Consider the following 25566-nt stretch of genomic DNA (forward strand, 5'->3'; position numbering starts at 1 on the left):
ATCAATGCACCATCCTACCGGGTAATGTAACGCTTAAAAACTGACTGGATTAATAAGATATTTAGCTACAGAAGTGCCATTTCTTTTATTTATTTACATTTTGGGGGGTTCTAACCACCAACCCCCTCTTCGGAGGATAAAAATAAACTATTTGTCACTTTTTAACTTTTTTACAGTAGTTACATAGCAAGAATAAATTAATTTTACATTTTATATACAGTATGAGTCAAAGTTTGGACACACCTACTTATTCAAGGGTTTTTCTTAATTTTGACTATTTTCTACATTGTAGAATAATAGTGAAGACATCAAAACTATAAAATAACACATATGGAATCATGGAGTAACCAAAAAGTGCTAAACAAATATATTTTAGATTTTAGATTCTTGAAAATAGCCACCCTTTGCACACTCTTGGCATTCTCTCAACCAGCTTCATGAGGAATGCTTTCCCAACAGTCTTGAAGGAGTTCCCATATATGCTGAGCACTTGTTGGCTGCTTTTCCTTCACTCTGCAGTCCAGATACAAAACCATCTCAGTTGGGTTGAGGTCAGGTGATTGTGGAAGCTAGGTCATCTGATGCAGCACTCCATCACTCTCCGTCTTGGTCAAATAGCCCTAACACAGCCTGGAGGTGAGTTGAGTTATTGTCCTGTTGAAAAGCAAATGATACTCCCACTAAGTGCAAACCAGATGGGATGGCATATCGCTGTAGAATGCTGTGGTAGCCATGTTGGTTAAGTGTGCCTTAAGTTCTAAAAATATCACTGACAGTGTCACCAGGAAAGCACCCTCACACCATCACACCTTCTCCTCCATGCTTCACAGTGGGAACCACACATGCAGAGATTCACCTACGCTGCATCTCACAAAGACAAGTCAGTTGGAACCAAAAATCTCAAATTTAGACTCATCAGACCAAAGGACAGATTTCCACCAGTCTAATGTCCATTGCTAGTGTTTCTTGGCCCAAGCAACTCTTCTTCTTAATGGTGTCCTTTAGTGGTGGTTTCTTTGCAGCAATACGACCATGGAGGCCTGATTCACGCAGTCTCCTCTGAACAGTTGATGTTGAGATTTGTCTGTTACTTGAACTCTGTGAAGCATTTATTTGAGCTGCAATTTCTGAGGATTGTAACTCTAATGATCTTATCCTCTGCAGCAGAGGTAACTCTGTGGCGGTCCTCACGAGAGCCAGTTTCATCATAGCGCTTGATGGTTTTTGCAACTACACTTGAAGAAACTTTCAAAGTTCTTGAAATGTTCCGGATTGACTGACCTTCATGTCTTAAAGTAATGATGGACTGTCATTTCTCTTTGCTTATTTGAGCTGTTCTTGCCATAATATGGACTTGGTCTTACCCAAATAGGGCTATCTTCTGTATACCACCTCTACCTTGTCACAACACATCTGATTAGCTCAAACAGATTAAGCAGGAAACAAATCCCACAAGGCACACTTGTTAATTGAAATGCATTCCAGGTGACTACCTCATGAAACTGGTTGAAAGAATGCCAACTGTGTGCAAAGCTGTCATCAAAGCAAAGGGTGGCTATTTGAAGAATCTAAAATATAATGTTTAATACTTTTTTGGTTACTACATGAGGGGCTCTACTGTGATTTTTGCTTATTCATCCTGAAACTTTCACTTATGATTTTCGATTATGGGGCCAACGTGTGGTTTCTCTCTGGGAAACATCGTTCTGGTCCTCCTGCTGTTGTGTGAAGGTAAGGGTCAACCTCAATTAGCCTATGTGTTATTTCATAGTTTTGATGTCTTCACTATTATTCTACAATGTAGAAAATAGTAAAAACAAAGAAAAACCCTTGAATGAGTAGGTGTGTTCAAACTTTTGACTGGTACTGCACATATCACATATAACTTATAATATATATATATATATATATATATATATATATATATATATATATATATATATATATTTGGGGGGGGGTCGACCTTTCCTGAATATTGGGGAGGAGACATATCCCCCCACCCCGGTGGCAATTTCGCCTATGCCGGAGATGGTATTGGTTTATACTGCTCTGGCTGGAAAGAAAATACATCGCAGCATATTAGCTTGATTTGAACCTCCCCCTGCTACAGCCGGCAAGCAGCAAAAGCTGCAGAGACCAGCCTATCAATGGGACAGGGACGCCGTCAGTGAGTGAGGACTTCATTGTTTGCCCGGAGGAGCTGCGTGCGGGAAAACTGATTCTTTAATCTGGTTTATCCATAAGGTCTCTACGTGTGATTTTTGCTTATTCATCCTGAAACTTTCACTTATGATTGGCGATTATGGGGCCAACGTGTGGTTTCTCTCTGGGAAACGTCGTTCTGGTCCTCCTGCTGTTGTGTGAAGGTAAGGGTCAACCTCAATTAGCCTCTATCGCATTTCATGGTTTTCTGGAAATAAAGTTGAAATCTAAATAATCATATCTGAATGATTAACGTAGCCTAGTTTGCATGTAGCAACATGTAGTTTACACCTTTGTTATTATTAAAATGAGTTTCACTTTACAGAATAGGTGGATTATTGTTTTTCCAGATGAAATAAAATGGAAATGTACGTAGTCAACCGAAACGTTATTGTCGCGGTGTATTCTATGAATAATCGTGCGTAAACGTGCGTAAATGCGTTTTGAGGCTGAAAGTTTAACTATAGGGACGCAAACAAACCTGTTCTAGGTGGGGTGTAGCCTATCATTGTTTGCCCTCTCCTCAGCATCAATCTCATGGCATCTTTTTGAGTTAATGGTCCAGATGATATTTGTCCTACTGAAATGTATGTGACGAATGGCAATTCGACTAAATGTGCACAAAATTCAAAATCTCTTTCTGCTAATTCAAATACAGGACGCTAGTTCCTAAAACATTACAAAGTTGTGAGGTCCTATGACTTAATACTCAAAGCAAATTCAGATAGCATATTTATGGACTAAAACGAATATTCAATTTGGTTAGTTTGGGGATTTGAATGGAATTCAGTCAGTAAGTAGCCTATTTATAACAGTAAATTGTTATAAGATGCTATAGAAATGCTGCTGGCATACAGTATACATACATTGTCCTTTAGATCGTGATATGCATGGCATGGTACATGGTCTCTGTGAGTATAATGCATACAGCTATATATCATAATAGTATAATCCCATTCACAATCCCATTGCCCAACTGTACTAACACTCTCCCCAACCAGACTATATTTATAGTCTATGGCTCAAGGTTTTGTAAATCGCAGTGTGTGGCCAGGTCTCTAAACGGAATAGTAGTTCAAAGGAAGACCATTGTGTAGAAGTAGGCCTTTTGATTGAATGAAAAATATATTTCTAATAATTTAGAGCATATAAAATGGAAGGGGCGGTAGGATATCAGCAATATGAGACAGGATAACCAGTTTTAGCTCAATTTAATTTACTTTTGAGAGAAATTAATACATGTGCTACGATATCTCCCTTTGGAGAGTTGAGTACGATAATTAATTAAATACTTTAAGTTGTCATAGTTGTGTAAATGATGTTTGGTTATTTTTCATGGTGGCAGCAGTAGGCATCTAGTAACGCTCTTTACGTAATTTACCACTCTGCCTTTATGTTGTTTTCAGTCCGCAGGGGATATCTGTGAAGTAAACTCGCAATAAGCCACGCCCAAATGGTTTTGAGGGCCTGGAGTAACGATAAGTGGCGTATATGACCGATTGGAGTGTCATAAAATGTGCAGATTGTAACAGAAATGGCCCTATAGACTCCATTGTTTTGAACCAACGTCCCCAAGTTTTTTAGGCCAATGAAATGTGTTGTTTATCAAGTTGAGTAGGCCTAACCTAGATTTCGAGAGTCATTTATCAGTTATTTTGTAGGCCCTAGTCCTAATTACAGAGGCGCTGAAAACACCATCCAATGCTACGCGCGCATTGGTTGGATTCTAGACATTGCCAGGCTGTCAGAACAAAGGCCGGTGCCGGTCTAACGGCAGGTGTGCGGCAAGTGCTCCCGTCTCTGGGTAAACAGTACATGTTTGTTTTCCGAATAGAGAATATAGCCAGTTAAACAACTGAATCCCACGATTCTCATAGCAAATTATGCCTAAAACCCAAACTGAAGACAGGGCAGCAAAATATATTTTTTCATGGGGTTTTTCTTTAAAATGTATGGTTGGTCAATGGCGAGGATATGCCTCTCTCTGGTGGTCACAAGGTGAGGTGAGGCCCTTAATTAAGAGAGCATGACTAACTTGGCAAACAGTGGAGAGATGGAACTACAATGTCTTTTGACTGAGTTTGACTGTATTTATTTGTAATGTAACCCCTGAAATAGGCCTTTATCCAACTTGTAAATTAGATAATTTTATACAGGTATAAAATGTTATCTTTCAAATGCAGATAGCAACTATTTCAGATCATAATGAAATAAAGAAAATTCAACAATTAACTAGCCACAGCAATAATAGCTTTAATTGAAAATGAATATTTATATAACTTCTTTTGATCAATACATCTGTACAGGGACTCTGCTTTAAAGGTGCAATATGTAGAAATCGCTCTGCCATTTCCTGTTAGCTACATTTCTAATAGTTTGCCTAATTTTAGATTATGACAAAACAAGCAATGTATAGAAAATCATTGTACCTTCGAAACCACTGAAATATCTTTTCAATAACCAAAAATATTGTATTTTCAGCTGTTTGAAGCTGTTGTACAAAATTGAAAATAAAAAGATGAAAAAACTCAACTTAGGAACAGGAAGCAGAGAAAAGTGGACATAGAATCGACCTAATGCTTCTTAGACATGCTTCCAATGAGAATGACAGAGCTATAACTCACATTTCTACGTGAATTTGGTCAGTGTAATGATAACTTGGACAATATGGCCGCCCCAAGTAACCAGTTACTGCTAATCCACATGCATGTTTTCAGCTTATTAAATCAAACAAAGGAAACTGGCGATCAGTGCTGCTGTAATGGCTATCAGTGTGTTGAAATGGTGGCTGGTTGGAGAGTTTGTGCACACATGTACACAGGAGGTGTGCAGGAGAAGCCTGTTCGAAATAAATATTTTTTTAACACAAGTTACGTGGTTTGAAGAAGGTTAAAATAGTATTTCTATTCAGTCACTGGCAGAAAAAAAAAATCTTTGTTCATATGTATATTTCCATGTGCGTTAGGAAAGCAGTCAATGTACAGGTTGCCGAAAGATCAACACTATTTGATTTATCAGGCAGCCCAGTTCTGACATGGTTGTGGTCATATAATATATAATTCAGATCAACTGACTCATTTCCATGTGTCACGATCTTGGAAATGAGCGGACCAAGGCGCAGCGTGAGTATAGTTCCACATATTTATTTAAGTGAAACGAACAAACAAAATAACAAAACTTACAAAGACCGTGAGGACGTAGTGCCCAAACACTAACAATCAATATCCCACGAAACCCAGGTGGGGAAATAGCTACCTAAATATGATCCCCAATCAGAGGCAACGATAAACAGCTGCCTCTAATTGGGAACCATATTAGCACCAACATAGAAATAGATATACTAGATCACCCCCTAGTCACGCCCTGACCTACTACACCATAGAGAACCAATGGCTCTCTATGGTCAGGACGTGACAGTACCCCTCCGCAAAGGTGTGGACTCCGGCCGCAAAACCTGAAACCAAATGGGGAGGGTAGGACTGGACTGGGCACCGGCGCAGAGGAAGGCTCCAGCCATGGAGCGGGACTGGACGCCGTGCCTGGACTGGCCACCGGCGTAGAGGAAGACTCCAGCCTTGGAGCGGGACTGGACGCCGTGCCTGGACTGGGCACCGGCGCAGAGGAAGACTCCAGCCATGGAGCGGGACTGGACGCCGTGCCTGGACTGGGCACCGGCGCAGAGGAAGGCTCCTTCCCTGGAGCTGGACTGGACGCCGTGCCTGGACTGGCCACCGGCGCAGAGGAAGGCTCCTTCCCTGGAGCTGGACTGGACGCCGTGCCTGGACTGGGCATCGGCGCAGAGGAAGGTTCCTGCCCTGGAGCTGGACCGTGAACCGTCGCCGGAAGCTCCGGACCGTGAACCCTCGCCGGAAGCTCCGGACCGTGAACCGTCGCCGGAAGCTCCGGACCGTGAACCGTCGCCGGAAGCTCCGGACCGTGAACCGTCGCCGGAAGCTCCGGACCGTGGATGCGCAGTGGAGGACTAGTGCATGGACCCGGTACAGGTGGCACCGAACTGGTTACACACACTTCAGGGCGAGTGCGAGGAGCAGGCATAGGACGTACCGGACTGGGGAGGAGCACTGGAGGCCTGATGCGTTGGGCAGGCACCGGACTGGTGACACGCACTGTGGGTGAGTGCGGTGAGCTGGCACAGGACGTACTGGATTGGGGAGGTGCACTGGAGGCCTGATGCGTGGGGCCGGCACAGGTTGCACCGGACTGGTGACACGCTCTTCAGGGCAAGTGCGGAGAGCTGGCACAGGACGTATTGGATTGGGGAGGTGCACTGGAGGCTTGATGCATGGGGCCGGCACAGGTTGCACCGGACTGGTGACACGCTCTTCTGCACTCCTGTGCTGCAGCATTCTCATCGCTACCACCTCTCTCCGGAATCTTTGACTCCCGCCAAGGAAGGGTCTCGTGTCCTCTCAAGTCCAAAACTCCCTTACCTCATTTTCACACTGCTTGGTCCTTTGTTGGTGGGATATTCTGTCACAGTCTTTGAAATGAGCGGACCAAAGTGCAGCGTGAGTATAGTTCCACATATTTATTTTAGTGAAACTAACAAACAAAACTTACAAAAACCGTGAGGACGTAGCGCCCAAACACACTAACAAACAATCAATATCCCAAAAAACACAGGTGGGGAAATAGCTACCTAAATATGACCCCCAATCAGAGGCAACGATAAACAGCTGCCTATTATTGGGAACCAGATTAGCACCAACATAGAAATAGATATATTAGATCACCCCCTAGTCACGCCCTGACCTACTACACCATAGAGAACCAAGGGCTCTCTATGGTCAGGGGGTGACACCATGTTTGCTAGCATTACTGTGTTCTCTCTCTTGTGTACACTTAGCTTCCAGAAAGCCTATTAAATGTGTTATTCTTCTCAATTTAAAAATGTACTGTATTTCCTGAACAAACAGCTCCTATACTATGGGAAATATGATATACCCAGATATAATTTCAAATATTTTCAAGTTCATGTTACCAAGATCAGCAAAATTGAGAATGTTGGAGCTTCATCTTTAATGAAAGCCAGGAAGTGTAAAGTGATCTGGAGAATGGCCAAACACTTTCCATATCGTCCTGAGACCCAGATATTAATTTTTGTCCTCTCTAGTGGTCCATATCTATGAGGCCATGCAAGCCAGTGTATTAAATCCTGTTGTCCCTTTGAGATGACATTCTGGCCTTTTCAATGATATCACATGTGGGGGTGTAACCTTGACAACTTTATCTTCCTGGTTATTAAAACAATGGATGCAAATTTTAGGGTAATTTGAAAAGAAGTGTGTGTAATTGTTAATTATAATTTTTGTGAGTTTAATATTCATATGGTTTCTAGTAAGTCAATAATCTTTTTTTTACATTAAATAAGAACTTATCAAGAAATGTCTTACTGTACTCATTGACTGTAATGTAATTGTTTTCCTATTAACGTCCGAATGACCACTACAAACGACAATTATGCACTTACAATAAAAGATTAATATGTATTTTCTATATTTTTTTATAACATGTTTTATTTTCACCCCAAACAATTATGTAAAGTGTCTCAGGAGGATAATTTGACAACAATTCTCTGGGAACTGAAGGTAGCCTGTTATGACCAAAGGGTGGGTGGGTGTCTCTGGGTGTCTCTGGGTGTCTCTCTCTTCTCTCTCTCTCTCTCTTATATATTTATATATAATACCCCATAATGTCAAAGTGGAATTATGTTCTTCAACATTTCTACAAATTAATTAAAAGTCAAAAAGTAGTTGAGTCAATAAGTATTTGTTATGGCAAAGTTGCTTAACAACTGACACTGTTTGTATCAGACCTCATAACATTTTTGTCATTTACAGATGCTCTTATACAGAGTGGCTTACAGTAGTGAGTGCATACATTTTAATATTGTGTTTGTACTAGTTGCCCATGGGATTCAAACCCACAACACTAGCATTGCAAGTGCCATGCTCTACCAACTGAGCCACACAGGACAACACTGTCTGCCTGACGGTAAGGGAGTCAACAGCTCGTGGCTGGGGTGTGTGGGATCCTTGATGATGCTGCGGGCCTTCCTCAGGCACCGTTTTGAGTAGATGTCCTGGATGGGTGGGAGCACGGTCCCAGTGATGTACTGGGCCGTCTTCACCACCCGCTGGAGGGTCTTGCGTTTGTGGACAGTGCAATTCCCATACCAAGCCATGATGCAACCAGTCAGGACACTCTTGATTGTGCAGCGGTAGTATTTGGAGAGGACCCGGGGTGGCATGCCGAATTTCTTCAGCCGCCTTAGATAGTAGAGACACTGTTGCGCCCTCATGAAAAGAGTGGTGGTGTTGTTGGTCCATGTCAAGTCCTCGGTGATGTGGACCCGAGGAACTTAAACTGCCGACTCTCTCAACTGAAGTCCCATTGATGTGGATCGAGGCATGTTCCCTCGTCTGCTTCCTGAAGTCAACAATCAACTCATTTGTTTTGCTGACGTTGCGGGAGAGGTTGTTGCTCCAACTTGATGATGGAGCTGGTGTAGTGCAAAGCCACGCTGTCTTGGGTGAACAGGGAGTACATCAGAGCGCTGAGAACATACCCCTGGGGGGGCCCTGTGTTAAGAGCCAGTGTGGAGTAGGTTTTGTTGCCAATCCTCACAGCCTGTGGTCTGACCATCTGGAAGTCCAGGATCCAGTCACATGTGAGCACATGTGAAAGCAATACATGAACACATCAGCAGCATGGACGACTAAGGTAGAAAAGCATCGATCTGTGGATCTGCTCTTCTGAAGGTATTACCCTATTTGTCGCCCTGGGATAACCTCTGACCCTTGTAACCCTAACCCAAGTGGTAGTGATCAGCCCCCTCCACCTCCCACAGGACATTTTGTTAGCAGCTGGTTAACCAGCCTCTCCTCCTTGCATTTAGCGCCAGTATTTTCATCAGCATCCACCACTTTTGAGAAGGACCAGACCAATAAATCTAATTTGATACATGACACTATTTGATTTAGGCCCTTATTACATTATATGATTTAGTTAAGCTTGTGTCTTGGGTTCCTTATGCAGACATAAATGTTCTAAATGTTTCACTCTTGCTGTTTTCTTTTAGTATAATTGGAAAAACATGAAGTTATTTGCTGGAGTGTTACCCCATTTCTTTCTTTTTATTCCAGTCATAGCTTGGTTTATGTCTAATTTTCTTTGGTGAAAATCTACAGTACTGTATGTACACTAGGAGAAAAACACAAAATGTTCAATGTCAGTTTGCCACATCAACAAACGAGTTTGAGACGAAAGCTCAGCTGTGGCCTACTCTTGGGTCAGTAACGACTTTGCCCATAGGCAGTAGGTCGCATGTGTCATAGGAGTTGATAACACTGAGATTGAGGACAGTGTAACACTGTTATTTCATCATATTTGCACATGGCGGCAACACACAATTTAGAGATGACCTAAATGTGATGTTCTATTGACATTTTTGGTTTGGCCATAGGAATTGTTTATAAGCATACATCATTTTTAAGGGGTGGCGGTGTTTTTCCGAATTCTCTGGAAGTCTCTTCCCGATAGCAGAAAATCTGAAGCTTCTGCACATGTGCAGGATTTTCTACTTTAAGCACAGTCTCCGCTCTACTTGTTCGGCTGCCCAGAGAACAGGCTACTCCGGCGACTTTCAATGATGAATGGAGAATGGCGCTTGTTTCAAAAATGGTATTACTTTCGGAACCGCAGCCTTTGTTTTTCTATAGACTCCAGCTTTAAGATGTGATCATGCTCATCATATTTACTGTATTAATATTGTGTAAGTGAACTGTTTTTATCATGGGTAAAGTCATACAATTGGTCACCCAAAAAACACCATAATGATTTAAATGTGCTTCTCTCTCGAAGACAGAGGTACTCATTGGATTATACTTAATTGTTTTATTGCCATATGTCTACATTATGAGAGACCAAGCCCAGTGTCTATGTCTGTTTAAGGTAGTCTACTGCTACAACTACCTTTCCCTGCTCTGGCACTGTCCCTGATCCTTCAGAGATTTACGGGTCACATTTCCAACCCATTGCACGGTCACAATCTAATTTGCTTTGGTGGAAGGACAAGAAGACATTGATTGAAATTGTGTCCTCGGGGCATTTAGTGCTCTTTTTTTTCACATGAGTCTTGACAAGTTATTTTCCTCTGGTCAGTGATGCGTGCTGTGTTTAACCAATCATTTACAACAATGAACACCACAAAGACTAAAGCTGGGTTCGTGTTAAGCCTCTTTCTCACTATCTCTTTGACAAGCCAGGGTAGAGATGGGTGTAGGAGTGGCTCAGCGTTGCGACGTCTTTGGCAGTGGCATTTTGACCCTTTGGACTAATAAGATTTTGTATTTGTTTGATGAAATTATGGATCCTCTCTTTATGTTCAGGGGAATTATGATTACATAAATGACATAGATAGCATGCCAACTCGATTGAATATGCAAGGCAAGCCTGCATGTAAGGCATTTTTTAAACAATAGTATGGAACACATTGACATATATTTTGACATGTAAATATTTAGCAATATAATTGCCCCATAGAATTTCAACTGACTGTTATTTTAAAATACAACATACCACTTAATATTACATATTAACAGGTATTTAATAGCCTGGTTGTCAAAATCAGTAACCCATCGATAAGGAAGTTGCTGTTGCTGTGACCAAGCAAGCATGAATCTTGAGAGGTGGTAAATTGTGAGAAAATGCCAAGCGGAGGCAGAGCATTGCTTATGATGTTGACACAGACAATGTGAAGGCTACTATGCAGATATCAATAAAACAATCAATAATCAATAAAACATTAATATTTTTATTTATTTTAGTCATTCAGCAGACACTCTTATCCAGAACGACTTACAGTAGTGAGTGAATACATTTTCATACTTTTTTCGTACTCAGTCAATAAAATGTATTTATAAAGCCCTATTTTACGTCAGCTGTTGTCACAAAGTGCTTATACAGTAACCCGACCTAGACCCCAAAGAGAAAGCAGAAGCAGAGGCACATTGGCCTGGAAAAACTCCACAGAAGGAACAAACCTGGAGGTTACTGTAACATAAGGTTATTATATGTAAAAACAGCATAATAGCATAACAGTATATTTTTGAAACTGGCTTTTCAACAGCAACTGTGGTGATACTGTATCTGGACATTTCACGTAAGTGGCCTGATGATAATGAAGACATAACAATAGATGTTCTGCTGCATGATGTGTCCTCTGTTTACCTTCTAATGTCCTAGTCATTCCCAGAGGAATCCTTCAACTGAATTTGTAGTTGCAGCGAGGCTAGCTAATCCCTAAGGAGACGTTATATTAGATTTATTGATGACTTATGAACATGGAACATTGCATTTCGGTTCTTGTAATCTTTGAGGCTAATTGGGCTACGTTATGAGGATAATTGGTTATTATATTACGATACAAGTTAATCTACCTGCATGTAGTTTATCTATGTGCGTCAAGCAAAGAAATTGGCTAAAATAGTCAAATATCCCCTTACCCCTTACTAACTCAATTTCTTATTAAATTGCAAAGCCATCATAGAGAGAGGCCACAGAAAGCAGTTCCAGAACACAATCGCATTTTTGCATATTTGGTCTACAGAAATCATGTATCTGTGCTTACTGTCCAGTACTGCCTCATAATGTGGTTATACTGCTTGTATTGGATGAATATTAATTAATTAATTAGCTCCATGGACAAAACAAATTCGGTCTCAAATTCAATCCAATATGCAGTAACTTGAACCCAAAACACTCATGGAACCAAAAACATCACTGTGTCTGTGTCATGCTCGTTCTCATGTGTATGAAATTATCACTTTACATTGTTATGGTTCTTGAATTGTTTCTCAGTTTGAGGCAGGCCTATCCTTATCCTTATGTTGCTTCATAGTGAGATTTAGCTTATTAATGTTTTTTTTAATGTTCAGTGGCATTGCTGTCTCAAATCATATAAAGTAAAATATTATCATTGTTTATTACTTTTGAATTACACTCAAACATTTTTGGGGTCCCAAAAAGAAGTACTGTACTTCATCTGAAATTAAAACTGTTTTGATGAATGGTTATTTCCGCACACAACAAGCTGGACTCCACAGTATGATGAAACAATTCTGTATATTGAAAATGCAAACCAAAAACATTATAATCAATTATAACATTAATCAATTAAGTTATTGCATGATTTTTTTGCCTTTTACCTAATTGGATCTTGCATAGTCCTTAGTAATTATTCTCATTACTGTTTTATATTTGGAAACAGAGTGATCACGACAGCTTTCAGAGTCTTTATGACAGATTCATTTGAACTTTGAGCATGATGATTATGATCCATATGAGTCTATTATAACAGACTTTCAGATTCCACAGTTGTAGTTTTGGTTTGGACAAAAATATACAGTGTATTGTATATAGTATGAGGCAAAGAGCCCTATTTTATGTCGTTGGAAATGGGTTGATTATGTTTCCACTTGCAACTACATGTATTCAATGCTTATGTATTCCTATTGGTTGGTTGAATTTACATATGTTATGCCATTGGTGATGCTTGCAGATAGGGGGAGATCGCAAACGTCCATTTTTGCCAGTCTGATATTTCTATGCAAGCGGTAGGTCACGTTCTGAAATACTATTTTCTACTTTCATATTTGCAATGTGTACGAGTTCAATATGTATATTTGATGTGTACATATAGTAGGCTATGTGTACGGTACCTGTTAGCTTTGGGACACAACATCGATTCGGGAGTCTGTGTATTGGTTGGACACCCTGAGTTGTGCATCGTTCTGGTGGGTTGTGATGGAGAAAAAAAGCTATAACACCCCAAAAAAGGTTTCCCGTCATATGTATAATCTCTAGGAACTGTACTTACCAGACATAATGTGAAATGTGTCCCTCGCTATCAAATTAACATCTGAATCCAAGTTTTGTCCATATCGCACCATATTCCTACTGTGTAAGCAGTGAGTTAAGAACAAATTCTTTTTTGCAATGACAGCCTACCCCAGCCAAACCCAGACAACGCAGGGCCAATTGTGCGCTGCCCTATGGTACTTCCAATCACAGCCAGATGTGATACAGCCTGGATTTGAACCAAGTACTGTAGTGAGACCATTTGTACTGAGATGCAGTGCCTTAGACCGCTGCGCCACTCAGGAGCCCACTGCCAAACTTGGTTAGTTATTTCCATTCTAACAGGCTAATGATGAATCTACAGCCAACATACTGTTGTCCTGCACATCGAATGTGCTTCCTTCTGTCAATCATTAGGTACATACAGTATATTTATTGTATTTTGTACTATTTTTGTCAGTGTTATGTTTGACTACAAAATGCTCAGTCTGATAATTCTATGCAAACGACAAATCTACAGCCATCAATGTACTGTTTTTATTTTATTTAACTAGGCATGTCCGTTAAGAACATATTCTTATTTACCCTGGCCAAACCCTAAACCCTGGCCAAACCCTAATTATCAGTCTGATAATTCTATGCAAATGACAAATCTACAGCCATCAATGTACTGTTTTATTTTATTTAACAAACCCTAACCCGGACAACACTGGGCCAATTATGTGGCGCCCTACGGGACTCAAAATTATGGCTGGTTGGGATACAGCCTGGAGGCGAATCAGGGTCTGTAGTGATGCTTCTAGCACTGAGATGCAGTGCCTTAGACCGCTGTGCCACTTGTCCTGTACCTCTAATGTGCTTTCTTGTGTCTGTCGTCAGAATAAACAACAATCAACTGGGATCGCTGGCTGGGCATTCCTTTCTTTAAAAACACAACATAAGATAGTCACGAAGTACGATCACATCTGTTACACTGGTGCCGAGATCTGTCTTCTTGTCTTCGTGGGACATCTGTTACACATGCAAATGCTAAGCTTTTCTGTAGCTCATTAGTTAAAGCAATGAGCATTTTGATTAGTATTGCTATTGATTGGCCCGCTGCCAGATGCTTGACTTTCCAATGGGTCATTTCTCGGGTACAGATTTATGAATTAATGTTGACCTTGGTAGAAAGGGCATGGGCTTTGCTCTTGTCACAGTCATACAACAAACGTATTGCACAGAATCAAGACCCCTGCTAGACCCACATATCTTCAGACCTGGATTCAAATAGTATTTTAAATCTTTCAAATACTTTAGCTGTGCTTAATTGAGCTTGCATGGCACAATGGAACCAATAGAATAGTCTAAAAACTGCCAACCCCTCCAATCTGGAATTCCAGGCTGGCTCAAGCAAATGCTTAAAATACTGTTTGAACCCTGGTCTGCTTCTATTGTAGAGGCTATCCCCAAGGTCAGATCTCATCATCTGCACAGAGTTTGTGTAGAATTTTCAGCGTGAAGCTCTGGGTGGTAGATAGATGCCCCCCCCCCAAGCCTCCCTGTGCTTGCCTCCTGTTCAGTTTTGTCCTCACTCCTCAGGCAGATTAGTAAACAGAGAACTGTTGGGGCTGGGGCTCTTTCTCTAGTTTAGCAAATGAGCTCATAGATGGTAAATCTCTCTGGAGATGTGCGTCGTTAGATAATTGAGTTTCTGTCTTTGTCCTGGACGTCCCCAGTCTGTCTGTATGTCAGACTGGTCCAATCCTAAGCATCTTTCTTATCTGTCACTGGTGATCTGAGCATGCAGACATGTTTACAGTTTTTTGTTTATGTCCTGCAATGGATTATTGTCTTTGTCTAGGCTTCGATGAAAGGAGAAGACAAGAGAACCAATTCATTCGTACCCATAGCATGTCATGGTTATGAAGTCAATATAAAGAAAAGTTTACCGTAATGATAGTGCAATTGTAGTGTTCTTAAAAACCTTTAAGGAATGGCTGGAAATGAGAAAAAAAACAATTCTGAGGAATTTCTAATTGATAATGCATAATGCTTTTATGCATTACATTTATGGTGTATTTTATAAGGTGTTAAGTTCTGTGCATTTACATGGGGTAACTCACCCCATCCACAAATGTATAGCACCCACCCGATTCTGGGGGTTATGAGACCAAAGTGTTGTTTTCTAAAAGTCAGACCTTCTGGCCGTAAGTCCTAGCTATGCCTTTGAGCTGGAATCAATATGTCCCTATTGCATCTCTGCGTTTGCAGTCATAATCCTTGTCGTGGTTATGAGAGGTCAAAGCAGTGAGCACATCTGCTGGAGTGACTGTGGCTAACATTGAATTTCTCTGGGTTTTTGATCATCACAGTGTAGCATTTAGGGGTCCCGAGTCACTCCAGTAGAAAACTGTCATGGTATCACTGAACAAAGAAACCTATTTGCTCCGAAGTGTGCTTGATGCATTCAATTAATTAGCTTAGATATAAACTGCTTACTTTTCTGTTGGCCTCCATCCTGGAAATAAATCGAATTTTGACTGATATAAACCAATTGAGTAGCCAGCATATTGTTCACCCACCATGGCCAGTCTCGGGCCACAGTCAGCCCTCACTACTGAATTCTGGTTTCATGATGATGTTGTTCCTTTGTGTAAACATCACTCAAGCATTAAGGATCAGAATTTTTTTAAAGGATGTTCTAACACTTTATTTTGCAGTGTTATCTACACCGTTATCGTGTTCCTTATTGCCTTGGATTTCAGGGCAGGGTAACTGATTTAGTTGTTGGATCTGAAAAGGGAAATATCTCCCTCTGATGGTCATTGGATAATGCTTGGATTTGGATGCTGGATGCTGCAGGATGACATGTCACATTTCTTACTATGCTGTCCACCTGAATGATATGATCAGTGGTACTTGTTTTCTTACTACTTGATATTTGAAGAATATACTTTATGATTATGTTGCTTTGCAAAAACTGGAACCTCTTCACTTTCTTAATCCATGACCGAATTCATGTCCAAATATTGTGGGTTCTACCTTTTTCAAGCACATCAAATGTTATGACTGGCTTTTATTTGAATTGATCTTTGTGTTGGATAACGTTCCCCACAAAACTTTGAGATGTGGAGTGAAATCTAGCCCTATAGCAGAATTGTATGAAGGGATATCCAGGCCAATATTCAAATGCAATATGAAAATGCTTTTGGGCAGAATTTGGCCAGGATTTTTCAGACAAGTGGACCACTTAGCACTGCTGTTTGTTTTTGTTTCAACAAGACTTTTAATAAAGAGGGTTGTAGCTTGGCTGACTGTATCTCCATCCTTCAGGAAGACTGGCAACATTTTATCTATCAATCTGACCTCCTGTCATCCAAAACAGTGAAATTAAATTAATGTCTGAAACCAGAACCAAGGCCTCAACTGCACCAACAGAAATAGAAAAATCTAGTTTCGCTGTCTGCTAATGACATTAGTGCGTTCCCTAAATGGCCACCCCCACCAACGTGGGACAGGAACGCAACAGGAGATATAATTACAGGCCGAACACTCACATCTCTATTTTCCTGTAAAATATGCATAGCCTGCTATTGTGCTTTATAGATTAGCCAACATTGGCCCCAACCCCCCCATCTTGGCTGGCAGGTAATGATTTATGATTCATTTCTTCACGGTATCATGTTAGTCCCTGTAATTAACCTTCCCAAGGTGAAACCAAGGAGAAACGGAAACCACATCCTTATTAACCATGTGAGAAATTCATTAGACAAGCTGCGTGGGTGACATTTGAGACATTCCTTTCAATTTCTATTGAAGTAGGAATAAAATATATAGAATATATGTATTGTATGGATACAGTCTCATTAGGTAGCTTAAATACATGGATGTTATTTTCATTTGACATGTATAGTGACATAATTTAAATAGGCCTATCAGGGAGGAGATGTCTGATAGTTGATAATGCTTTATGTGCAGGCACACCCTCAAATTGGGCAGTTAAAGAAAATGTCACAGCATTGCAAAATTCACTGACATGGTAGGTTTAAAGGCTACATCCAGAATATATTTATCATGGTATGTTAGTATCAGGAAAGTGAGAAATAGCCTATTACATTGAGCATATGACATCAGGGGTCACGGTATACTTCAACCCAACCAAAGCGAAACACTGTCCTGATAAATATATCTATTGGCTCTTGGATTGTACAACAACTGTTAAGTTACAGGTCTTGGGGCGACACACAATTGGCCTAGCGTTGTCCGGGTTAGGGAGGGTTTGGCCGGTAGGGATATCCTTGTCTCATCGCGCACTAGTGACTCCTGTGGCGGGCTGGGCGCAGTACACGCTAACCAGGTCGCCAGGTGCACGGTTTCCTCCGACACATTGGTGCGGCTGGCTTCCGGGTTGGATGAGCGCTGTGTTAAGAAGCAGTGCGGCTTGGTTGGGTTGTGTTTCGGAGGACGCATGGCTTTCGACCTTCATCTCCTCTGAGCCCGTACGGGGTTGTAGCGATGAGACAAGATAGTAACTACTAACAATGGATACCACGAAATTGGGGAGAAAAGGGGGTAAAACATTTTTTTACACAGGTCTTGGCTGCCACTGACAAAGAATATTCCTAGAACACTGAAAAATCTGGGAAACCAGGCCTGGTATTCACAGCTGACTGAAGCCTTTTGATAAAGTACGACTGCAATTTATATATTTTATAATGGAGAATCTCTTATACAATGGGTTAAAGTTATATAAAATAACCCTAGGTGTAAAATAGTAAATCATTTCTCACAAAGTATTAAACTGTCAAGAGGAGGAAAACAAGGTTGTCCACTATCGTCATATCTATTTATTATGGCCATCGAAATGCTAGCTATTAAAATCAGATCCAACAATAATATCAAGGTTGATAGAAATCCAGGGCTTAAAAACAAAGGTGTCATTATATGCTGATGATTCATGCTTTCTTTTAAATCCACAACTTGGATCCCTCCACAGCCTCATAGAGGATCGAGATCATTTTAAAATATAAATATACTATCATTTAAAAAAAACATTGTTAGAAAAGAAAAATGTTAAAATCTTTGTAAATCATATCATAAATAGGACTGGTGGAATTATGTCACACATGCAGTTTACAAAAATACATGCAAATGTATGCTCTATCCAAATTACAACCAACTAATTGCAGCATAACTGCAAAAATGGAAGAGGCAAGTGGAAGTGAGAGAAAGTAAGGATCTTGTCTGTTGGCCCTGCATTAAAGACCAGAATTGGTAAAAGAAAATCATGATCAATAAAAACGTATACCAGTTTAATTTAAGGACCAAAAAATTGACTGCCGTGCAATACAGATTGCAAAATAATTGGGAAGAGATTTTCAATGTACCGATTCCATGGCACATGGTTTACACGAAACGACACCGGATACAAAACATATAATTTGTCTATGTAAATTATTATACAAAATTCTTGCAACCAGTAGAATGTTACATACAGTATATGGGGGATACAACCATCCCAGCTCTGCAGATTTTGCTGCAAAGAGACAGAATCATTAGATCATTTGTTTTGGTACGGTCCATATGTAGCATGTTTTTGGTTGCAGGTTCAGGAATGGCTGAAAAATTGCAACATTTACCTGGAGCTAACTCTGCAAATAGCACTTGCGGATGATTTGAAAAGTCTTAGTCAATCAATCAATAATACTCATAGAAATAAAATGTATCTTTCATTTACAATCTTTAGAAACAATGAGAATTAAAAAAGATTCAGAACTTTTGTGAAACATCACAGCACAGTTGAAAAATATATGGCAAATAGAAATCAAAACTGGATGCTCTTCAGAGATAGATGAGATGGGTTTAAGGGTAGCTGAAGGATGGCACTAAAAACAAACTAAACATAACTAATGTAAAATATACTGTTTCCGTAAAATGTATATAGTATGTATAAACTGGAAGTAGACGCCTAAGTGTTGTTATCCATTTGTTTAAAATAATATATATATGTATAGTACCAGTCAAAAGTTTGGACACGCCTACTAATTCAAGGGTTTTTCTTTGTTTTTACTATTTTCTACCTTGAAGAATAACAGCGAAGACATCAAAACTATTAAATAACAGAAATGGAATCATGTAACTAAAAACAAATGTTAAACAAATGTAAATGTATTTTATATTTGAGATTCTCTTGGCATTCTTTCAACCAGCTTCATGAGGTAGTCACCTGGAATGCATTTCAATGAACATGTGTGCCTTGTTAATTGTGGAATTTCTTTCCTGCTTAATGCGTCTGAGCCAAGAACAGCTCAAATAAGCAAAGAGAAATGACAGAACATCACTACTTTAAGACATGAATGTCAGTCAATCTGGAAAATTTCAAGAACTTTGAAAGCTTCTTCAAGTGCAGTCGCAAAACCCATCAAGTGCTATGATGAAACTGGCTCTCATGAGGACCACCACAGGAAAGGAAGACCCAGAGTCTGCAGAGGATAAGTTCATTAGAGAGTTACCAGCCTCAGAATGCAGTCCAAATAAATGCTTCACAGAGTTCAAGTAATAGACACATCTCAACATCAACTGGTCAGAGGAGACTGTGTAAATCAGGCCTTTATGGTCAAATTGCTGCAAAGAAACCACTACTAAAGGACACCAATAAAAATAAGAGACTTGCTTGGGCCAAGAAACACGAGCAATGGACATTACATTTGAGAATTTTGGTTCCAACCTCTGTGTCTTTGTGAGACGCAGAGTAGGTGAATGGATGATCTCCGCATGTGTGGTTCCTAACGTGAAGATAGGAGGAGGAGGTGTGATGGTGTGGGGGTGCATTGCTGGTGACACTGTCTGTGATTTATTTAGAATTCAAAGCACACTTAACCAGCATGGATACCACAGCATTCTGCAGCGATACGCCATCCTATCTGGTTTGTGCTTAGTGGGACTATAATTCCTTTTTCAACAGGACAATGACCCAAAACACATCCCCAGGCTGTGTAAGGGCTATTTGACCAAGAAGGAGAGTGATGGAGTGCTGCATTAAATGACCTCGCCTCCACAATCACCCAACCTCAACCCAATTGAGATGGTTTTGGATGAGTTGGACCTCAGAGTGAAGAAAAAGCAGCCAACAAGTGCTCAGCATATGTGGGAACTCCTTCAAGACTGTTGGAAACTCATTCCTCGTGAAGCTGGTTGAGAGAATGCCAAGAGTGTGCAAAGCTATCAACAAGGCCAAGGGTGGTTACTTTCAAGAATATTTTTGGTTACAACATGATCCCATATGTGTTATTTCATAGTTTTCATGTCTTCACTATTATTCTTCAATGTAGATAATAGTAAAAAATTAAGAAAAACCCTTGAATGAGTAGGTGTGTCAAATTTTTGGCTCGTACTGTATATTTACCCCCCAAAAAATATAGGGGATTGGAAATGATCCTGACAATTACATTGATAGAAACCACAATCTATCTGCAATACTAAAGCTCATATACCCTCTAAACAAGATACAAACCATTTAAAAAATATCCCTGTTTGTTTTTTTCTGCAATCGATACACCAGTTTATAAATGTTAAATTGTTAGTGACAAAAACAAAAATGAACAAAAGGTCATGCCAAAACAAAAAGATATTCAAACAAACGCAGGATGACCTCATCGAGCATTACATGCACTCTCAGCATCTGCCCCAGTTGCTGCTGCCCTCTAGAGATGAGATGTGGAAGTATGCTGTCTGCCTGTGCGCCTAAGCTCGAGCTACCTCTATTCCTAACACATGGTATTTATTTCTTTTCGCAGGGTCAGTTGGGCTCTACTTCCCCCAGAATCACTACAAGGAGACTGTGTACGTTGGGCAGTATGCAGGCACACCCGTGCTCCAGGTTCACGCCATGGTGGAGAACGACTCTCAACAACCCCACTTCTACCTGTGGTGGAACACCCCCCTGAAGCCTCCAACCTATGCCCCGTGGTTCCACCTGGATGAGACCACAGGGATACTCTCCATGAATAAGACCCTGGAGTGGAGTGACTTTGACTCTCGATGTGAGTTAAATAGAGACAGAAATATGTATTCTTTCCACATTGTTTATGGGATATTTAATGAAGTTGACTGTGCAGTCTATTTACTTTGCATATACCAATTGTCAATTGTCCATTGAACACAACACTCCAACATGTTTCCAATATACAGGTATATTTAATATTATAAAATGTGTGTGGGGAAATTATTTAAGTTGCTCAGCTTGCACGCTTTGTGCATACCAATAATGTTGAGCTTCACAGTGATACCTCATGTTCAGGGATCTGCTTTCAGAATCAGGACAGTAATGTAATTGCATAATATCCCAGAAAGTGCCCAGTCATCAAGAACAAAATGCACTGTGGGAGATTAAAATGGGGGCCTTTGTTTCTGCTTTGGTTCTCTTGCTGATCAGATAAGCTTTGGATACTGCCACTGACTGTCAAGGCGGCGACCAGACCCGTGAAGAGTTTCCTCCATGGCCTCCCTACCGTACGGGTCAGCCTGACCTTCATCAACGACACAGTGCCACCGTGTGGCCAGACCAGACCAGAGCTGGAGAATCTGTGTTTCCCTGACAAGGACCTGAACTCCCACATTAAGGAGAACAGGTTCCCCGGGCCCATCCGCCAGCTCAGACAGCTCACCAGGTTAAATGTCTGCCCCAACTACACCATCTCCTACAGTGTGGAATCAGGTTAGTCATGCTACACTCCATCCACCCACACTGTGTCTGTGCTTGATATTATGAGAAACATCAGACTCTTGGCAGGTCCCTACTAATCTTGTATGGAGAGGTTACCCCATGTTCTTACTCTTACAGAAATGTTTCTATTTTCAATTACCTTTTTCCTTGCTGCTCCAGTAGCTAAGTGAATATGAGACTATAAAGTCTGGCAACATGAGATTAACACGGTATGTTGTTTACATCCCCTCTTTGTGTTCCTTTTGGCTCTAGATGTTCCAGCCCCATTTGCTATAAATGACAACACCACTGAGTTGATAGTGACCGCTCCTTTGGACCGCGAGGAGAGAGAGACGTACAGTCCCGTGCTGGTCTGCACAGTGCAGACTGACACAATGATAGACAAGTTCTTTGTTACACTACATATCAACATCTACGACGAAGACGACAATGCACCTTATGTCAATGAAACAGACACAGAGGATGTGGTGCTTGAGTTTGATCGCATGGAGGTGACTTTATTTAACTTTACTTTGCTTTACTACCATACTGTATATCAATAAATTACTATAAAATGTATAATTGATACCACTGTTGTTGTTGTTTTTCAGGGAAGTTATTTTGGCAATTTATTTGTCTATGATAGAGACACAACACCCAGGTATCCCAAAAACCAGAGTCAGAACAGATTTGTCGGATATATGATGACCAATGACTCATGGATAAATGAAATGTTCACCATAGAACACTCTTTCAAAGAAGAGAAGGCCATTTTTGGCAACGTCCGAGGCACTGTTCATGAGTTCTGTGAGTTGTCCAGTTACACAATCATTCTTAGGGCTGGTTTTCTGAACACAGATTAAGCCTAGTCGGTTTTCAGTCTGCGACCATGTTTAACAAGTGTCCAGGAAACTAGCCCTTAATTTGACAAACTTTCGCAAAATCTTTTGATCGATTCATTAAATAAACAACCCCCCCCCTTTGTGTGGTATCTAGGGCTTGCACTAAAGAAGCATTTGTCTGTAACCGAGAATAGGACCCTCCAGCTGGATTACCTGGTCAATGACACCACATACCCCGGTCCAGAGGGAACTGTGATGCTGCACTACAATATCACCATCTTACCTGTCCCCATCCGCTTCACCAATGTGACATATCTCTTCACCACAACACGTAGAGCTAACGTCTTTGCCCAGGTACCTATTGTTGACATAGCCCTCTTTACATGAGAACAGGGATACTGCTAATAAAATGCTTATGATGCAGACAATGCTTATGATGCAGACAACCCCCCCCCCCCCCCCCACCCGTATGATCAATGTTCCTTCTCATTTTAGGTTGGTAGAATCTGTGTGGACAACTGCCTGAAGTTCCGGGGCATCAATGTCATATACCGGCTGGCGGTAACAGACAAGACAGACAAAAATGTGTCCGGCGACATACAGTCATGCTTCACGGCGATTAGCATCGCACAGAGCCTCAAGGATATGGCGGGGGTGCTGTATGTGAACGACACAGAGGCTCTCCGCAGGTCAGAGTGCCAGGACCTGCAGTACGTGGTCATTGCTCAAGAGCAGCAGAATCAGCTGCAGGCTAGCACTCAGATCCTCATTGTGCTCGATAGCAATAGTAAGTACACTCCTGAGATAGTAAGTACTTTCCCAGCAATACTCAAGACTGATGCTGATTTGGCCACAGAGATTACCAATGAATGAGTAATATGGCATCCATGTTTGGAAGTCGTCAGTTCTGTCTGACCTCCTGATATGGATGTTGTAGTGTTGCCCCTTTTTCAAGACTCATTCCTCATAATATGAGACATGTTGTTGTATACTTCTCTAGAATTATGAAAAAGTAGCAGTGTAGTGAAGACATGTCAAATTATGTTAGCCTTATCCATAGCTTTTTTTCAAGTCTGAGACTGGTATGACCTTGCTTGACAATTGCATCATAGTGAAGGATACAGTGAACATGTGTGTTGTCTTCATGAACTTTGTGTTTATGTTGTGTAGTTGATAAACAGGATACAGAGAACCATTGGTTCCTCTCCTGTGCAGAGGGGCGACAGCGTGGGGACTGTGAGAACATCAGAGGCCTAGGGGCTACCACAGGGAGGTGCCAATGGAGACAGGGCTCTGAAAAAGGTATCCACGCTGTACATACTTAGGGGTATTTGATGGGCACAGGAAATAATGCTATCCATATATTGTTGGTTTCTTCTATAAATTAACTATTTTTATTTTAACTGACTGTAATATTTCTCCTCTATCTTTCAGGAATATCAGAAAGCTATTCCACCTGCTCCCCTGACCTCCGCACGTGCCCTGATGGCTTTTGTGATGCAGTCGAAAGCAAAGACGCATCAATATGTCCTCAGGATTGCACAAGTAAGAAATGTCTCAATCCTTTGCAGCCATTTATATTTGTCTAATTTCTTGAAAACGTGTGTTTTAATACTTTCCTAATTTTTCTGACAGTATTTCAAGTGTTTGTTTTTTTCATTGTCAAACTTTTGTATTGTTGAATTCAAGAAATTTGCATGTGTTTGTCTCTCTCAGTTGAACCCATTATCGGAGGTCATGAGAAGGGCATCATGTCTGGCATTAGAGCTGGCTATGGAACCTGCTACTGCTACTCTGAAAAATGCTTCTGTGAGAAGGATGATATAGAGGGTGAGTTGTTTCCATGTATTGACCCATAATACCACCCATATACATAGGTAATGGAACAGCATTCCAAGAGATATTTCAAGATATGATATGTCAATCAAAGGTGAAATTACAGTTTGCCCTTTGTTGTCTAAGGATGGTTTACATGGTCTCTTTTTGACCCCTGACCCCTTCTACCCTGTCTGATCCAGAGGCCATGTGTGACGACGTCTGCAAAACCATCATTGCCACCGCGGTGCTGCTCTCCTTCATCGTCTCCATCCTCCTGTCCTCCTACTTCATCCATCGTTACCACAAGAACTCCCCCAAGCCCCCCATCGCCTCCGCTGAAATGACCTTCCGACGGCCTGCACAGTCCTACCCCATCAGCTACTCTGCTAACAATGTGCGCCGTGGCTCGTTGGACTCTATGGAGAACCAAGTGGCCATTGACACCTTCAAAATACCTGTAAAGGCCTTAGCTAATACGACGTTTGCCAAATTCCTGAAACTTTCCCCAAATTCCCAGCAACTTTATGTGTTAAGTGTTTACTTAATTGCTTTAACAGGAGGATCCCAAATGGGAATTTCCACGCAAAAACCTGGTGCTTGGTAAAACCTTAGGGGAAGGGGAATTTGGGAAGGTTGTCAAGGCAACTGCATTCCGGCTGAAAGGAAAGGCTGGCTACACCACAGTAGCTGTGAAAATGCTTAAAGGTAAGACTAGAGCAAACAATAGGAAAAATTATTGTCATGCAGTGAGTCAGTCCCTAGGTGTGTGCATACTGAATATACAGTAGAAGAGCTATTTTTATGATGTGACTTTTGGCCAGACCATGATCAATATAAGGTGAAGTATTTTATGAAAGTATTTCATAATTCCCTCTTTTATTTTGCAACAGACCATGCCTCACATAGTGAACTGCGTGACCTCCTGTCCGAATTCACCTTACTGAAGCAAGTCAACCATCCACACGTCATCAAGATGTTCGGAGCTTGCAGCCAGGATGGTAAGGCTTTTTAACCATCCACTCTGAGCCACTCTGGGGTCACGGACTAAAAAAGTTTGGGAACCCCTGCTCTACAGACTATCTAAAGAATATCAGTAACATTTCAACTAACTATCTACTAACCCTAACCCACCATAGG

At 41.0% G+C, this 25566-nt stretch overlaps 1 protein-coding gene across 1 annotated transcript in view; it reads left to right on the top strand.

The window, feature by feature from the left end:
- The first annotated feature begins 2066 nt into the window (after nt 1–2066).
- Nucleotides 2067–25566, top strand: part of LOC135512480 (proto-oncogene tyrosine-protein kinase receptor Ret-like) — a 28759-nt gene continuing 5259 nt past the window's right edge. The window contains exons 1-13 of the mRNA XM_064934549.1: nt 2067–2366; nt 20862–21107; nt 21500–21781; nt 22043–22281; nt 22381–22576; nt 22766–22965; nt 23107–23398; nt 23782–23913; nt 24046–24156; nt 24328–24441; nt 24630–24886; nt 24987–25134; nt 25320–25427. Of these exons, the coding sequence (XP_064790621.1) occupies nt 2303–2366; nt 20862–21107; nt 21500–21781; nt 22043–22281; nt 22381–22576; nt 22766–22965; nt 23107–23398; nt 23782–23913; nt 24046–24156; nt 24328–24441; nt 24630–24886; nt 24987–25134; nt 25320–25427 (2389 nt within the window). The 5' untranslated portion in view covers nt 2067–2302. The remainder of the gene's footprint in view (nt 2367–20861; nt 21108–21499; nt 21782–22042; nt 22282–22380; nt 22577–22765; nt 22966–23106; nt 23399–23781; nt 23914–24045; nt 24157–24327; nt 24442–24629; nt 24887–24986; nt 25135–25319; nt 25428–25566) is intronic.

This window comes from Oncorhynchus masou, chromosome 24 (assembly GCF_036934945.1).
Source record: "Oncorhynchus masou masou isolate Uvic2021 chromosome 24, UVic_Omas_1.1, whole genome shotgun sequence".
NCBI lineage: Eukaryota > Metazoa > Chordata > Actinopteri > Salmoniformes > Salmonidae > Oncorhynchus > Oncorhynchus masou.